The sequence below is a fragment of the Tachypleus tridentatus genome, chromosome 6 (genome assembly GCF_004210375.1).
Source record: "Tachypleus tridentatus isolate NWPU-2018 chromosome 6, ASM421037v1, whole genome shotgun sequence".
Lineage (NCBI taxonomy): Eukaryota > Metazoa > Arthropoda > Merostomata > Xiphosura > Limulidae > Tachypleus > Tachypleus tridentatus.
The window spans coordinates 155,618,182-155,637,339 of NC_134830.1; the positions used below are offsets into that span (position 1 = coordinate 155,618,182).

Below are 19,158 nucleotides of genomic sequence, written 5' to 3' on the forward strand. Positions count from 1 at the left end.
TCTATTATTCAGTAATACTCAAGAAGTGAAACTTATTATACTGTTATAATGATAAGTTTTGGGGAGTGTGTGTGTGTGTGTGTGTGCTTTTCTTATAGCAAAGCCACATAGGGTTATCTGCTCAGCCCACCGAGGGGAATCAAACCCCTGATTTTAGCGTTGTAAATCCAGAGACATACCGCTGTACTAGTGGGGGGCAAGTTATGGGGAAAAATGCAGCATAAAAGATTTTGTTTCCTTGTAATTGAGTACAATACGTTTACCCAAAAAGTCAGTTCATTATACCTTGTTTTTTATCAACTCATTATTAGTCAGTAATAAACTGAAACTACAAACTGGTTTAGTTGAATTTGTAGTTATCACACAACTTTAATGTGTCGCTTTTACTTGTGTATTTATAACGATTCCTCAATTTATAAATATGGTTCTCATATGGTGATAAAACTTATACATTTTATTTCAGAAAGTTTATTCTAAATGATTATTTAATCCACATATTTTCTAAATATGAATTACATTATGACAACAACACAATATAAAAAGTTGTTTATTCTTTTACTCTTGCTTCATAAATGAAAATATTTTCATGTACATTTTACCATCTCTCGTGTATACCTGTGGTGGGTTATACTTGCATTAGATTAATTTAACATTGACATTAATTTAGAAAAAACACAAATGTAAAAGGGAAGACGACTATAAAATATGACAAAAGGGAAGAATAAAAAGTTACCGCTTCCAAAAATTAAACACATTAAGATTTGTAATATTCTAATTGTACGTGTTTTTATGTTTGTGTGAAACATTGCCATTGTTTTAAAACATAAAAAAATCACTCTTCAAGTGTAGGCGTTGCAAACTGATATTTTTCCCTTACAATCTCATCAGAAAGTGAATGAGGCCTGAACGTCAGAGATTAAATATTTAATTTTCTCTTTAATGATTTTAGGCCTGGATGTATCACTAGAACGAATTTTAATTCTATCGTGTATAACGCCAAAGCTGAATAAAGAGTTACGCAATTTAGGCCTAGTAAAATCGTCAGGCAAAATATTCCAGGGTTCAATGAAAATCTTTTTATAACTCAAAATAACATTAAACGTTAAATGGTGAAAAATATGGCAATATGAAATCATTTCCTTACAACACATAACTGGCAAAAAAAGAGCAGTAAAACGGCTGAATCATCATTTTATACATCTATACAATCATTCCTTAAAACCGACTTTAGAATTTATTTCTCTTCACCCCACAAAGTGCAGTAGTATGAATGCAAATTGTATAGTTTCAATTATTTTACCATTTTTTGGTTCCTTAGATTATTTGAATATCACATTCTACTATTTCATGGAAAAATATATTATGTCATCATTTGAAAGTTTTCATTTAATGTAATAGGAATTTCTGTGTATTTTGATGCTATGGTCAAATATGCTTCACGATAAAACCAAAGAAGTTGACAATTTGAAAAAGAAACGCTCTAGAAGATATATTACTACATGGCCAAATGTTTGACATGGAGATTTGTTAATTGTAATGATAATGGTAAAAATTTGAGGGTCAATAACAAGTCAATAAAGACGCAACATTTCTTGAAGAATATTTCTAAAAGTTTTTTTGATAAATATTAAGAATAAATTATGAAAACTAAATAAAACAACAAATATTTATATATTATACTGCTATCTGTTGGTACAAAAATATTTTGTCTTAACAACAGTCCAAATATGATGCACATAAATCTCATTACTCTCTGTAGGTTTCACAGTACAAAAGGTAATTTCCTTTCAATTTCATCTAACGCTTTTTCTCATTTACTTGTACGTATAAAGTACGATCTCAACTTTCTATCTGCAGTTACAAACAATTATTGTACTAAATTTACTAATACGTAGTCCCATTATTTCCAACTGTAAATGATAATTGTTGTTAGTTATTCTTATAGTTCTTAATCAATCTTTCCCGTGAGATCCTTACTAAATATAAGATAGCTGCTCCCTGATTTGTCATATGAAATGACGTCATATTTTCTGAACCGTTGTTACCGAAACTAACACGACTACTTCCGTCAAAAGATCTCTCGAACGATATTAGTTCCTTTCGTAAATACTATGAATCGAACATAATGTAAAAATGGTATATCTCTGAAAATTATCCATTTATCTCGTGATAATATAAAATTTCCTTCTTTAATAAAAGAAGTCTTATTTCTTTCTGGTATAATACTCATGTTCTGTGCCGCCATGTTTCCATTCATCCAATGGATAATTATCGTGGTAAACCATCAGATGTGTGTACTTCTGAAACATATGAAAACAAGTGTCTAATGATCACACACACATAAATATATGACACATACAAGAATGTTTATACAAGTCCTATATTGTCAACTTAATTCTAATTACCACTACACATATTAAGAGACATAATCTCTTGCATAGGCAGCAGTACATCTCTGCTATTTGATACAAAGAAAGGACTTTGCAGAGTAGACTCATTTTCAGCACTTAAGTAATTAATGAACCAGCTCATTCCAACTTTTCTGATATTTCTCGCAGAATTGAGAGATCACATCCACCAAAGTTCTACTGAATCATTCTACGAATACGATAGCAGCTGGATGAAAAGCAGTTGTTTCAGTTTTCTGGGCAATTAACAACTGACAAATGTCCTTTATTAACTTGAAAACAAAGTTAATGTCCCTATCCGTTACTAAGTACTGGGGTACACCGTGTCAAGCTACTATGTTATTTACAAATGTTTAGCAATCATCGCCGTTCTTTGATTAGGCAAGCATACTGGATCTGGACATCTACTTCACTTGTCTGTGACTACTAACACGTATTTATTTCTTGTGTTTGAAGTAGATAATGGATCTAAAATGTTCATTGCCATAATCTAAAATGGAATTGATAAACTTGTAACTTATTGTAATGCAACGTTTGTAAAGTACGGTCGTGTGTTTCGTTTTTGATATTCTATACCTGAATCACAATAGTCTTAATATCATTGCGCATATTTAGTTAAAATAACCGTTTATTTATTCTGATGTATGTTTATGCAAAAGCTAAATGTGCTACAAAAGGTGTATCATGACACGTTTTCATAACCTTCGTCTTTAGATTATGTGGTACGACTATCTGTTAAGACTTTTCATTATCAATTCTCTACATGAGATATATGAGTCTTACCCGTACTCTGTATCATTTCCCTGTAAGTTCTTTATTTTGTTCACTAATCACACAATCTAAATCCCAAATTACTTATAATTTATTCTCACTTTCGATTTTAGTTTCTCCGATTTTGTTAATAGAGTTTTCTGTTGTGTTTCTTCAGGTTCAGTTCTTCTTACTCTAATTCTACTTAGAACATCTGCAATAGAATGTTTTCTCCATGTTGTATGAATCACTTGAAAATCATAGTCTTGGAGTAAAAATAACCATCATGCTAACGAAGAGAAAGGGTTCTTTAATATCATTAGACGCCTTATATTACATGATCTGTGATGATAGTAATTTTCTTACCATACAGATAACAACTGAAGGTTTTGATTCCAATCACGACGGCTAAGCATTTTTGTTTTATGACCGAGTAATTTACTTCAGTTTTCCTGACTGTCTATTGACAGTTTGAAAAGTTGTATGATGTTATTTTCTGTTTTTATTTAATTGTGATAATTCTGCATTTTATTATAGCCTGAGTATCAGTGTTTGTGATAACTTCTTTACTAACGTCTGGGTGTCTCCTAATTTCACCAAAGCTTTTTGTCTTTTATCTGTCCAGTCAACTTCTCTTTTCTTCTAAGCTCAGTTACAGGTTTCGACAACAACTCAAAATAATGTATAAACCTTTTATAAAATACAATAAATCCTAGAAATGCATGAATATCTAACTTTTCAGTGTCACGTTTTACACCGTCTGTTGTTACCAATTGGTACAGATAATTTACTTCTTTTATCAAAACTGACATTTGATTGGTTTAAGCTTTAAAGTTCCTTCTCGTAATCTATCAAATGCACGTTTTAATTTTTCTAAATTTTCCTCTATTGTCGCAGCGAACACCATAACATCATCGTAATATAGACAATATCCCATAAGATATAGGTTGTTTCCAAACTAAGATATCAAGCTAATAATGTAGAATAATCCAAATGAATCAAATTGATTGTTAGACCTACTATATTACTAACTTTATATTTTCTATATAGTTCCTTAAAGATTTTGAAGAAGTAGAAGAGTTTATAATGACAATAACACAACCAAAATACCCATATTTTATATCTGTTGATGAAGACTTGTTTCTTTTGTTGAGACCGGCTTATATACGACAAACATAATTTCCGGGACACTAGTTACGATAACCTTTTGATACAACATACATTATAAACTTATAAATAAAATATATTACAGACATTATAATCAATAAAGTTAATGAAATTAACTTTAAAAGAAGAATAGAACACACCTCACTAAGCACGCATCAATGACTCGTAAACAAGATAGTAAAGTAAATTAAACTTGAAGAGATGTTAATTTATACCATAATTTGGATAAATAAACTTATTTAATGAAAAGATGAGCTGTTAATCATACTTGCTATACCAACTGGATAAAAATGTTATAATATAAGTTCCTGTCAATAGAAAATATCGTTCGGAAAGTTTATTTACATTCAGTTCTGTTAGTGAGTTTATTATTATCGCAAACACACATCGGGCTATCTGCTGAGTTTACTGTATATTCAGTTGTCGCTACTGTGAAACACAGAACGTTAAGTTTGTTAGAAATAGGTATTGGACGCCCTGTTGAACGTGTAATTTAAGTAAAGTTGGAATTTTTCAGAAGTATAAAATAAACTCAATTTTAGAGTTTCACATGACATAACGTAACTGTACCTAACCTGTACTCAATAGCAGTGTGACAAATAAATAATAATAAAGTGATAAATAGAAAAGAAATTAAAGTTTTAAACTTAAAATAATTCACATTTTATCAAAGAGAAACAAATAACTCTGTAATTTACTTTTGGACGAACTAGCAATATAAACACCATTATGCTTATTTGTCATCAGTAAGAAAAAAGAAAATTAAAAACATTTCTGTAAATTTTATAGCGTTGATTTGTGATTTATATTTGTTTGTCAATACATCTGTAAAACAACAAAGTCGATTATAAAGTATGCTCTTGTTTAATTAAAAACTCATAAACAGAGAGTTACACCACAGCAGTTTCGTAACTCCCAAATATGGCCTTAAACAAGATTACATCAAAGAAGTATGGTTTATTATTGTTACATCTCTTGGTGTTGGTAAGTGCGTGTTTTATAGAAACAGTGAATGAATGGATGAATTTATAAAGTGGTTATTTTCAAATTCTTCAAATTTTTCTGATATTTTATCATTTGAAAAGTATTTGTTTCACTAATGAACAGTTCACTTTTTACAATCTTGCTTCGTTTCTTATACCGATTAAGTTATTTTGACGAAAATATTTCAATAAGAAAATTATTCGATGTTTTTAAAGAAGATTCCACGTGTAATTTTATAATATTTAGAATCATTTCTCAATATCATAGTGTACTCGATATTAACTTGTAAAGTGAATAATGGTTGGATACATGTAAACATAGTGTTTAGTTTATAATGAACAGTGTTTACCAGATATGTAAAATCTTTGTAATAATTTATAAGAACTAGCAGAGATTCGAAGATGATGAAATTATGTTTGGTGGTAATACTAGTAAGTTTGGTATTATACACAATATTGAGATATTGGCTCTAACGACATTTTGGAAATTAGATGGGCTGTGTAAATTCATAAAGAAAACCAGGACAGGGCCAGGAAAGAACAGAAAGTTGTCTTATTTATTGGTCACTGAAGTGGTTGAATTATAGACTATTACCTATCTAATTATGATGTAGAATGATTTATGACAGCTTGATTGTTTAAGTAGATCAGTAACGAATTAGTACACGATCATAATAGAATAAGTTTCTGAACTACTTGTGGATACTGTGTATCATATTTAATAGATCGTGAGGATAGTGGAAAAAAAAACTTTAAGAAATATCATGTAACAATGAAAAAACAAGATCTGTAGCAACAACAGAAGTTTTTTTTCCAGACACCAGGAGGAGCTCTCTTCAGAAAGAAATTATCTCTAGACTCAATGTAAGTTCTCTACAATACATCATTATATCCAACACCGGAAAGAGAACATCAACTATTTCTTGTTTTAACTCTTTGTGACTATTCTAATGCCGTTATTCTAAAGGACCAAAAATCATATTAAGTAGTACAAAGTTAAATTAATATTCAGTAAAAGTGTTACTTACATTAAAAATTTAATCCATTTTAAAAGATGGATGTTGAATGTAGCTATTCATTACATAAAAAGTTAATAAAAGAAGAATTTATAAAATCTGAGTCTCGAAGTCTTTATTTTAATTGTAAAGCTTCGAGTTAGTGCCTGTGTGCTTCATTCACCCAAAGAATCCTCAATTAAATAATCTTCTGATAGGTAGCATTATTCGAAGCTTCAGCGGCTAAGCTTCAATGCAAATTTTTCACCAAAAGTAACATAATCTAAACCCAGCAGTAAAAATTCACATAACGTAACCCAACCAAACCTGATCTCAATAGCAGTGTGATAAACAAATAAATAATTATAGAGTGACAAAAAAAGAAATTAAAGTTTTCACATAAAATATTCAGATTTCAACGAAGAGAAACAAATAACTCTGTAATTTACTTTTGGACACACTAACGATACAAATACCATTTTGATAATTTGTAATGATGTTGGACTTTAAAGTACATCAGTATCAAAAAGAAAACTAAAAACATTTCTTTAAAATATATAACCTTTATTTATAGTTTATATTCGTTTATCAATACTTCTGTAAAACTAGCCAATTATAAAGTATGGCATTTGTTTAATTAAGAAACTAATAAACAGAGAGTTACACCACATAAGTTTTGTAACTCACAAATATGGCCTCAAGTATGATTATGTCATATCAACACATTATATAAATATGTAAATTTGAAGAACACTATCAATATAACCAACTGACTTACAGCTGATACAAACGTCTTTTACCTTATCGCAATTTAATGAACATGAGGACAGTTAAAAGTAGTCTGCAGTTTATTATATAAGTTAATTATCGGTTAAACTGCAGCACAAGTCACAGCGAGAAATAGCTGTATTTCTTGCATGTTATCATCTCAGCAAAAGATATGTCAGTCCTCTCCGTAGAATGACAGAAAATAATTAGACCAAAATTAATATGTAATTTGAAGAGACCGTATTTTAGTGCGGGATATTGTTTATCAAAATAAATTGATAACATAATTCTAGGAAAGTTATTCAAGTTTAGAAAAAAAAATCCCAGGAAACCATCACCATAACAAATGTTCTCATCATATAACAAACAAACAGTAGGTAATATGTTGAATTTCTTACCAAGCTCCTTCAGCGAAATCTGTCAGAACACCAGTAAAATAACATTTGTTTTGACTAGATTTACTAAATTAATCAATGATTTGTAATTTATTTTATATTTAATATGCTCTCTCTATGAATATTTCACAATAAAATCTTATACCTTTATGGGGAAAATGTTATACAATAGGGAATATTCATTGTACTAGTTTGTTTGTGTTTGTGTATGTGTAAAACACTTTGGTAGATCCAAATTTCCTCACGGTCCACAGAGTAGTCTTTTTCTTTAATGGTCATACATTTCTAAAAAACCGAATTTTGATATTTATTTTTATTACAGATTTTCATTTTGTTTTTGGATAGTTCGGTCTACAATGAAGGAAGTTAAGCTAAAAACGGACAAACGAAATGGCACGAATCATCCACGATGGTTATTGTGGTCATGAAGATATGGGGAAAAATACAAGCGTTGTTGAAAGACATAGGAGTAAAAGTTGATTTGACAAAAAACCAGGATTCGGAATTGGTGATGGAAATGGAAATGGTGACCTTAAATTAAGAGGTAGGTATTGAAGAGGAACAGGAACATGATAGGATATTGAGTTAAAAAGGAATGACAGTCGATATTTGGCGCAGAAAACCGTAATGGCAGAAGATAATTGGTAATAACTCACATAATTTATAGTGAGTATATGAACATTCAATTACGAAACGTTTTCAGAGATTCACTTTTGTAGCAATAAAGTGAATTAATATAACCACCTGGTTAGCCGCTATACTCGTATTCTTAGAATCGCTGGTTCGAGTCTCCGTCACAGACACATGCTTGACTTATCAATGGTAAAACAGTACCCCAAAAAGTCCAAAATTTGTGACTTATATAATGTTTTTTTATTGATGTGAATATTACTTTAAATCAGGTAAAGATGCATAGTCTAGTCTTTTAATAACTATCAGACCATATCATAACTGCTTTGTTACTTTTTTTGCAAGAAGATCCTATTTAACTTTACTGTTTTATAAATTTTAAATATTTAAAGAATTTGCCGCTTTCGGATGAATTATATAAGTAATTGGTTTTCTGAGAAATTTATAATGTCTAAGAGCTTAAAATTTATACACATAATAACACTTATCACGTATGAAATGAGAAACATAAGGGCATTACGCTATGTTGTTTTCTTAATGCAAAGCTACACATTGGGCAATGTGAACTTTATTTACCGCATAGAACCAACACACGATATAATCGATTAAAGTCACTAAAGTCATCGTTAAGTCTTGGGAGAAGAGAGAGAATTTTGTATTTGCAGAGCCTAAGACATCTTCAGTTTTACAAAAGGGTAAGACTGGAACATTTTAACTTCTGCTTTATAAATAGCTGTAGAGAAATATGAGATATTCATAAGTGGAATAGCGTTTGTGATATATTATTTGTTACACAAGATCACACTCGTATATATATACGTCTGTTATATACACATTTGATGAATATTAGACTTATATCAATAGAAAAATTATATAGATAGATAGATAAATTTATAGTGAATATTGAAACCAATTACAGCAGTAGTCAAATAATTTGTAGTTGTCTTAAAACATAAACTTCTTAAACAGATTAACAAAGACAAAGTTTCGAAGTTTCTGAAAACCGGAAGATGACCATAGAAGGTTGAAATGTTGTTCTCCACTTAATATTAGTAAGAGATTTAAAACACATACCAAAGTCTTAAGATACATTTCACTTCAAGTGCGTTTCTTGTCATCCCGAAAACCTTCCCTAATCCTATAAAATTACTTAAGTTAATTAAGTTACTTATTCATAATAACAACGAGAACTTGGTGCTTTTAACTCCACTTATATGAAACTTTATATATGTTTTTTTTTTTTTCACAGTGTCTTAGAATCCGGATTATCGCCACTTGAAATGATATTTAAAATGTTACCTTTATTCAGAAAACTGCCCGAAGGTTATACAAAGCAAGAAAAATATATACTTAAAATTACTGTAAACGTAATTTTGAAATAAAAAACTGCACTGAAACTTAGTTTGATTTTTTTTCGCAATAGAAAACATAAAACAATAAACTGAATAAAGTAAGAAATAAAGTGTAATTTATTGTTACAAGAAAACATTCGTTTATCTGTCTCTCTGTGTGTTTCTCCTGAACCAGGAACACCAATTGATACAAAATCAAATGCTTTCTTAGGTTAACATCTGTAGAATATATACCGAGTGTTGACAATTCGAAAAAGAAATGCTGTAAAAAAAATATTACCACGTGATGAAATGTTGGACCCGGATATTTGTCTTGTATCTGTACTTACATTCTTGTTATCGATATTTAATCAATAAGCCAGCTGTTTGCATTTCAGAAAGTTTTAAGCTTGTTTGAAATCAGTCTTTCGTAATTTTATCTCATATTGTAATGGTGTCAAGCTGTGACAGTTTTTTTTATTGAGCTCATTAATACAATGTTTATAGTTTCAACAACTCTTTTAAAAACCTTGATTGCGTCAACTAGTTACAATTCTATAATTGTAATTATAATTCTATAATAATTCTATAATTATTGTTGTTTATATACGTGTGTACTGATACTTCACTGTATCCTGTATCACACTTCTCATTGTTAACCAATATAATACGAGGCTTTTAAAATATTAAGCGAGGCCTCACTCCTAGTCGTTTAAAAAGAAAAATTATATCTGATTAATACTTACAAGCGAAACCTCAATTTTTCCATCCTTACATCTTATATTCTTCAACATTTACAATCTTCTATTATGTATATATGTATATATATATACCATGTATTTATTATAAACTTGTTCATTGATATAGTGATTGGTAATAAGCACATTCAACGATAGTACGTTATCATATAATATTCATTAGCTATATAACACTTCACCATATAATACTTAATTGTAAAAGAAACTCCAAATTAAGAAAAAAAATGATTAATATAGGTATACTTTATATTACTTACGTTTAATTAATACATCAAATTGCATGTCATTCGTAGCAATCAAGACGCGTCCTCATTCGTCTTCATTTCATTATTAGTTCTTTCCTGGTCTTCTCTTGGTCTGGAACTCATACATGAAATATCTTCAAGGAGTGGAACGTTGTAATTACTCGCGCACTGCGCTGTTTTACACGCACTTCAATTTCTCAGTTACAACTTCTTCGCTTACGTTTTCGTCTACTTGAATAACATTATCGTAATGTTGGTTTTTATCTGTCATTGATTGTTTTTCGGGTAATATTTCAAAACTTCTTTTGTTATCGTCTCTGGCTAATTAATCTTGTCCTTCTATACCTGTTCTCAAACTTTTCATTTTTAGATTCTCAAACATACATATAAATTAATTGATTTTATTAAAAGTTAATATGTATGTTTAACTTACCATGAGGTAACCTAGCCAATTAATTACAAATTTAATAACAAAGTGTAGCTATTAAAAATCACTCTACATCAAAATCAGATGGGCTTTCGTTACATAAATCAACCACTTCAGTGCCCTGTGAGAAAGACAACCTTCTTTTTTGTCCAGGCCTGATTTAGTTTTATTCTTGAATTTAAACAGCTCATCTATCTTACAACATATCATTAAAGCCAGTCTTTCACGTTTTGTGTATATCACACTATTTACTAGCAAAACTACAAAAACCATAATGTTATCATTACTGAATCAGTCAACTTCCAATTATCTCAGTTACTTACTTCTCCTGTAGCACTCTACATGTTGATGAATTCCTTGATACTTTACCCAGCTCTCGAACAGGTGAAGTTTCAGATTTCATCTTACATGTTTGACGACAGCTCAATAAGGTTTGACTCTTCAATTATATTCTGAATATTCTGTAATTTTTTATAAACAATAGTTCTTACCAGTCGGGTACTCTTATATTTATCGGACTTCCTGTATATTTAGTTTTACTTTTAAAACTATAGGATAATGTAATTCGTTGGCTGTAAGCAGAACAAGTTCAAACCAATCTATGACATCAACTGTTCCTTAATTCAATTACATCAGTTCGATAATAAAACAGTTTGATATTTAATTTAATATCAATGAGGTAAGTTCATTTTTAACATATAAAATAACGAAGTTCCTTGTGTCTTAATTTTGTGAAAATAAAATTATTATATTTTTACACAGTTCAGGGTCACATACTCTAATGGTACCTTCTGTACATTTCAGGATATCTTCCTCTTCCACAGTTAGAGCTAACGAACACTTTCAAAACATTTCCACCTGTCTATTAAAACACGTTTTTGTGGGTTACGGTAGGGAATCAAAACCCTATTTTTAATATATTTAATTCTAGTAAAAACTTCTATCTTAACAAGATATCGTCAAAGGTCTCATAGTTCTTAGTTAATCCTTTCTGTAAGATCCTTACTAAACATCAGATAGCTATTACCTGATTTGTCATATGAAATGACGTCATACTTTCCAAACCACTCTCATGAAATTAGTACGACTACTTACTATAAAAGATTTCCCAATGATATTGCTTCCTTTTGTGATCATATTATTTATCGTACATACTGTAAAAATGATATATCTTCGAAAAATATCTACTTATCTCCTTATAATACAAAATTTTCTTCTCCAATAAAATCATGCCCATCTTAGTTTTTACCGGTACACTACTCTCGTTCTTTGTCGCCATGTTTCCAATCATCTGTAGGAAAATGATCGAAATAAAACTACAGATATGTCTACAACTAAAACATATAAAGACAAGTGTGTTATAACCACATACATATGTATATATAACATATACAACAATGTATATACACATGTTATATTGTCTACTTAATTCTAATTTCAACTTCCATATGGCTTAACATATTGTTAAAGGTTTTAGCACACCACGTGTTCCTTCAATAGAGCTAACATTAACTCTATATCATTAGGTTTTGCCTTTTTATTTGCTTGTTTCTCCCTATATTCAGAAGGTTGTGTTAAATGTTTATTGGGTAACTGAAAGGTTAAATGCAATCTCTGTAATAGCTCAGTCTTGTGATCGTAACCTACTGCATGACAAAATATTTTTGGGTTTATTATTTCTTGTATAGGGATCAGTACATCTCTCCCATGTAATGTAAAGAACGAACTTTCCAGAGTAGACTCATTTTCATCACTTATGTAAAAGATGAACAAGCTCTTCCCCAGTTTTCTGATCTTTCTCACAGTATTGAGAAATCATACCTAGCAAAGTTCTATTGAATCTTTCTACCAATACGGTAGCAGCTGGATGAAAGCAGTTGTTTCAGATTTCTGGACACCTAACAATTGATAAATGTCTTTTACTAACTTAGAAACGAAGTTACTACCTTTATCCGTCAGTAAGTACTGGGTGTCTAGCTATTATGTTATTTACAAATGCTTCAGCATTTATTAACTCACCATTATTTTGTTCACTAATCTCAAATCTAAATCACAAATTATTTGGCCAAAACTCACATGACACTAACGAAACAATTTTAATATTTAATTAGCCAGTTCTCAAAGTGAGTTTATGGGATATGAAGTAGGATTGGTAACAGTGGAAGCTTTCTTTGATAATACTGTTTATTTTAAAAGATACCATAAAATATGCCCATCTATTTGTATTTTGAGAAATGAAAGCAGTAACGGTAAGACTAATTAAATTCACTGTTGGTGCTTTACCATAATCTACAGTCAGAAATCGTCATTAGATGTCATTTTATCATAACCACAAAATAAAATCTCTGACACCTACACAAAAAAAGTTTTTTAAACTCTTTGTGTCACACTAGATAGCACTATATTCCAGACAATGTTCGATGGGAAGTAATTATTTATCTAATGAAATCATGGTTTCAGAACATTCAAAAAACATTCGATTTCCAGTCCCAACATAAAATATTACTATTGACATATATTCGTCGTTTCCTTTTCAATAATGAACTGAAACAGTGTGGTAGAACGAGCTCTTTGGCTTAACTTTACGGAAACACTTCGATATTTCCTGCATGGTTACAGTTTTGCTGCGACATCGGAAAACAGTGTGATATGTTATTGTCCAGTTCAAAAAGATTCAATAAAACTGTTAACAATCAAACAGTAATATTATATTCACCAGTTTCTGATCTAATGAACCAACAGGGCTCAGAATTTGATAAAAAATCTAGGGATTAAAATAGGAAATTGGGAAAAAGATTTATACTTATTATAAGCCGTAATAAAGACAATATGTTAAAAGATCTATGTTATTTTTAAACAAGATATCAAGCTAATAATGTACAATAACTCTCATTAAAAAAAGTTTATAAAATAAAAAACTGAAAAACATTTTAAGACATATTTATACTTTATATTAGAGAAACGTGTTAAACCTATTACATTTTAACCTTTTCGTATTTCATATTGTTCCTTAGAAATTTTCAACAAATATAACAGATTGTAATAATAGTGTTACATGCACACTATAAGCGTATAATATCTTTGCTGACTACATTTTCTTTTAAAACCAGATTTTTTACGACAAACATAAATTGCGGTATAACATTTACAAAAACCTTTCGATAAAACATATAGACATTACAAATTAAATATATTACAGACATTATAATCAATAAAAGAAGTGTAACTAACCTTATAAAAAAAAAGAACATACCATACGAAGCACGTTTCAATGACTCGGAAACAAGTTAGTAAATTAAATTAAATATTTGCATTAATTTCAGATCTGTTTACAGATTCGTAAACAGTTGTTGATGGAAGAAATTATGTGGATAGAGAAACGTATTTTATGAGAACATGAGTTGTTAATCATACATACTATACCAACTGTGAAACAATTGTTATTAAATAAGTATCTGACAATAAAAATTAGCGTTCGGAAAGCTTATTTATATACTGTTGTGTTTGTGTGTTTTTATTGTAGTAAAGACACATCGGTCGCTCTGCTGAGTCTTCCGTATATTCAGTTGTCTATACTGTGAAACATAGAATAATAAGTCACTAAGAAGTAATTATTGGACGCACCGTAGAACGTATAATTTAAATAAAATGTTTAATTTTCATCTAAATAAACTTAAATAAACTCAGTTATAAAGTTTCACATAACATAACGTAAGTGTACCTAACCTAAACTCGTCTGGAATGTGACAAAGAAATAAATAATAATAATGTATAAAATAACAAACAAATTAAAGTTTTCACATACAATAATTCAGATTATAACAAAGGAAAACAAACAACTTTGTATTTTACTTTTGGACAAACTACCGATATAAGCACCAAATGTTTATTCAGTATGATATCGGACTTTGAATGAACATCAATATCAAAAAGAAAATTAAAACATTTCCATAAAGTTTATACCGTTGATTTGTGGTTTAAATTCCTTTTATCAATACATCTGTAAGAGATAGCAAATTATAAAGTACGAATTTTGTATAATTAAAATCAGTAAATGGTAATCTGGGTTATAACAGTTTCGTAACTCAGAGCTATGTCCTTCACTATGATTGCGTCATAAAACATATTATATAAATTCGTAAATTTGAAGAACACAATTAACATAACGAACTAACTTACAGCTGATATCAACGTCTTTTAGCTTATTGCAGTCTAATAAAGATGAAGCCAGTGGTAAGTGTTTTATAGTTTATTTTGTAAGCTAATTATCGGTTAAACTCTATCACAGCTCACCGGAGACAAATAGTTTTATCAGGTTCTTGGTATCATTCCAGTATGAGAAGTGGCAGAATAATGTGAGATAAATAGACCAAAATTAATTCCTGAAGAGCGTGGTGGGAAATTGAACATGATACTTCTTGTTTGTTATTTCATTTGTCAAAGTGCTGGTTTATTGGGAATTCTTCTATTCTGTATAAGAGTTCCTTTCTAAGAATTACTTCATCAAATTAACCAAGAAAAAATTGTCAACTCTTTGTAAACCTGAAGATGACCTGAGAAGGTGGAAATGTTGTACTCAACTTAATCTTAGTAAATGTTTTAATACTCCAACCAAACATCTTGAGATACATTTTGACTTGAAGTTGGTTTCTCGTCATCACGAATAAACTTCGCCTATCTTTTAAAAATAATTAAATTTAATTAAATAACTTACTTATTACAACATCGACAATTTTTTGCTTTTTATTTAATTTATATGAAAGTTTATACATCTTTTTCTTTTTTAAAGCTTGTTAGGATCCAGATTATCACCAATAGAAATGATGTTCTAAAGCCTTGCCGTTATTGAATTAACAGCCTGAAGGTTATAATAGTGCAATAAAAATATATTCTTGAAATTACTGTAAACTTAATTTATAAATAATAAAAATTTTCATAGAAACTTGGTTTAATTATTTTGACAATAAAAACAAAGAACATTAAACTGAATAAATTGAAATAAAAATTACATTGAAATTTATTTTTTTATTTTTTGTTATAGAAAACACAAAAGAATAAACTGAATCAAGTAAGAAATAAAGTGTAATTTATAGTTAAAAGAAAACTTTCGTTTGTGTGTCTGTCTGTGTGTTTCTCCTGTTCAAGGAACACGATTTTATACAGAATCAAATGCTGGCTTAGGTTAATTTCCGTAAAATATATTTCAAGTGTTTGCAATTCGAAAAAGTAATGTTCCAAAAGAAATATTACTACATGGTCAAATGTTTGACCCGAAGATTTCTCTTGTATCTGTACACACATTCTTGTTATCGATATTTGCTCAATAAGCCAGCTGTTTACATTTCAGGATGTTTTAAGCTTGTTTGTAATCAATCCTTCGTAACTTTATTCCATCATGTGGTGGTGTCAACCTATCACAGTTTCTTCCTGGTTCCACTCATTAATAGTGTCCATAGTTTCAATAACCCCTTGAGTGACCTTGATATCGTCAATTAATCACAGACTAAACGCTAAAGGTGCAGCGGAAACTTTCTCAACATATTTTAGAGAATCATTGTTGTTCTATAATCATCATTGTTTCATGCACGTGTGCACTGATACTTCTCTGTATCCTGTTAGCTTTCAGGGGAGATGTATTGTCTTTGTAAAAAAAACAACAACTGAAGATACACAAGCTTTCCACGACGAGAGTGTAAATTATTTAAATGGTTATAATTTCGTAAGAAAGTTAAAATTTAATACATATATTTTTATCACAGGTTTTCGTTTTCCTTTTGGATACTACGGTCTGCACTATAGAAAGTAAAGCTCAAAATGGAAATAACGATAGAAACCCGGAACATCTACGATGGTTGCGGTGATCACGGAAACAAAGGGGGAGATACGAGCGGTAATGACAGACATGGGAGTAACAGTGATCCAGGTTTTCATAAAAGTAATGGAAATAAAAAAGACAAAAGGAAAGAGTTAGAAATAGACACAACCAGAGTCTTAGACGCTACCTATTGCTTGAGAGGTGGTGGAAGCTGCAATAGCAGTTTGGGATACGAAATAGTATTGGATCGTGAGCTAACAAAGAATGTCCGTCAAAATTTGGTTGCAGGAAATCGTAAAGGCAGAGAATAATTGGTAACAGCTAATTCAGGTTTCTTTAAACTATTGAGTATGTTAAACGTTTAATATATAAATTTTGCGAAATTTCACTTTTCTCGTAAGAATGATACAAAATTTAATTACCTGGCCGCTTGATTTTTAGCGTGAGGGTCGTGGGTTTAAATATTCGTCATACGAAACATGCTCACCCTTTCAGTTGTTCAGAAGTTTTTATGATAACGGTCAATCCTACGATTCATTGGTAATATAGTAGCCCAATAGTCAATTTACACTGATAAATTAGAGACTCCTAGCACAAATAATTCTCTGTGAAATTAAAAAGGAAGAAGCAAACCAATTCAGGAATACAAAATTGAAAGTAGGTAAAATGATTAAACAGTTTATAATTTTGATAGTAACTTACTGATTGACCAACATTTATCCCCAATGGCACAGCGGGAAGTCTGCATATTCACATCAACAGAAATCGGGGTTTGATCATCGTTTTGGGCACGTACAGGTTCGTACATAGTTACGAGTAGCTTCGTAAACTGAATTGTGAAATAAAAAAACTGTTGATTGAAATTAAGTTCGATTTTTTAGAATAGAAAATGAAGAGTAATTTATACTTTAAAACATCTTTAGAGAATTTGTTGGTGTGTGTTTTCATGTACCATTAACACGGTTCGATACAGAATTATATGCTTACTGGTGGGTAGTTTCTTTAGAATATATTTCCAGTCTGAGTAGGGAAACTTTGGCGTTAATGTTATACCACAAATATATTGAGAAAATAAAACAACAGTCAAACGAATCACCAATCCCATAGGCTGTAGAATAATATGGACAATATGTTTCTTTAAATAGTTGAAACTATAAAAATATGTTTCTTTATATAATATAAACAATACAATGGTGTTCCTGTAAAGAATTTAAACTGCACAAGTTACATCAAACAAGTGTTGTTTATTATTGTTTCATCTCTCGGTGTTGGTAAGTACGTGTATTAATAGCAAGAATATATGAATTGATCTATTTATGATCTGGTTATTTTCAAATTCTCAAAATGTTTCTGACATTTTATTGTTTTTATTCAGGAAAGTCTTTGTATCTCTATTTAGAAGTTCAGATTTTACAAATTTGCTTCGTTTCCTTATACTGATTAAGATATTTTGACAAAAATATTTGGATAACGAAATAAATTCAGTTGATTTATTAAAGAGATACCCACGTGTAGTTTTATGATATTTAGATTCATTTGTTGATATCACCGTGTACCAGATTTCAACATCTCAACTGAACAAAAATGGATACGTTTAAACATGTGATAAGTTAATAATGAACAGTTTTCACGAGTAACATAATGTTTGAAATCATTTATAAGAACTACCAGGAATGTTGGAAAAATGATATATTCGATTAGTTTAAATATAAATTAATTAAAATTATTCATCCTTAGTCTAAATTGTTCAGCTTAACTTGCATTGATAAATGTAATTACAAATCATTGATTAATTTAGTGAATATAGTCAATATAAACATTATTTGACTTGTGTTGTAACAAATATCATTGAAGGAGCTTGGCAGAAAATAAAATATAATTCTTCCTGTTTGTTGTTTTATACGACGAAAACATTTGTCACAGTATTATTTTACTGGAAATTCCGTTATACTGAATTGAATAAAAATTTATATTTCACTAAAAATGTCTCATAATGATATTTGGTATCTTCTCATCAGAAATCAATTTTAGTTTAATTATCTGGCATTATTCTACGTGGAGAACTGCAACTTCTCATGATGAAATGATACCATGCAACAAATACAACTATTTATCTTCGGTGAGTTATGTTACAGTTTAACAGATAATTAAGTTATAAAATAAACTGTAGAACACTTTCCACTGTCCTCATATTCATTAGATTGCGATACGGTAAAAGTCGTTGATATCAGCTGTAAGTTAGTTGATTATGTTAAAGTATTCTTCAAGTTTACGTATTTATATAGTGGATTGATATGACGCAATCATTCTTGAGGTCAAAGCTGTGAGAAACAACACTGCTATGATGTAATTTTCTATTCATTGGTTTTAATCAAACATAAGTTGTACTCTATATTTTGCTTTTTCTTCAAATCTATTTGCAAAGGAATATAAACCAACGCCATAAATTTTAATGTAATATTTTTTCGTTTGATTTTGATACTGAA

At 29.8% G+C, this 19,158-nt stretch overlaps 1 protein-coding gene across 1 annotated transcript; it reads left to right on the forward strand.

Moving 5' to 3' along the window:
* The first annotated feature begins 15,038 nt into the window (after positions 1 to 15,038).
* Positions 15,039 to 18,952, forward strand: LOC143251512 (uncharacterized). Its single transcript, XM_076502789.1, has 2 exons — positions 15,039 to 15,090; positions 16,617 to 18,952. Exon 2 carries the CDS (start codon positions 16,672 to 16,674, stop codon positions 16,981 to 16,983), a length of 312 nt encoding a protein of 103 aa, XP_076358904.1. The 5' UTR covers positions 15,039 to 15,090; positions 16,617 to 16,671; the 3' UTR covers positions 16,984 to 18,952.
* The last annotated feature ends 206 nt before the right edge of the window (positions 18,953 to 19,158 follow it).

Excerpts from the sequence above, each read along its gene's own strand:
- LOC143251512 (XM_076502789.1), top strand. The coding sequence starts at position 16,672 with ATGGAAATAACGATAGAAACCCGGAACATCTACGATGGTTGCGGTGAT.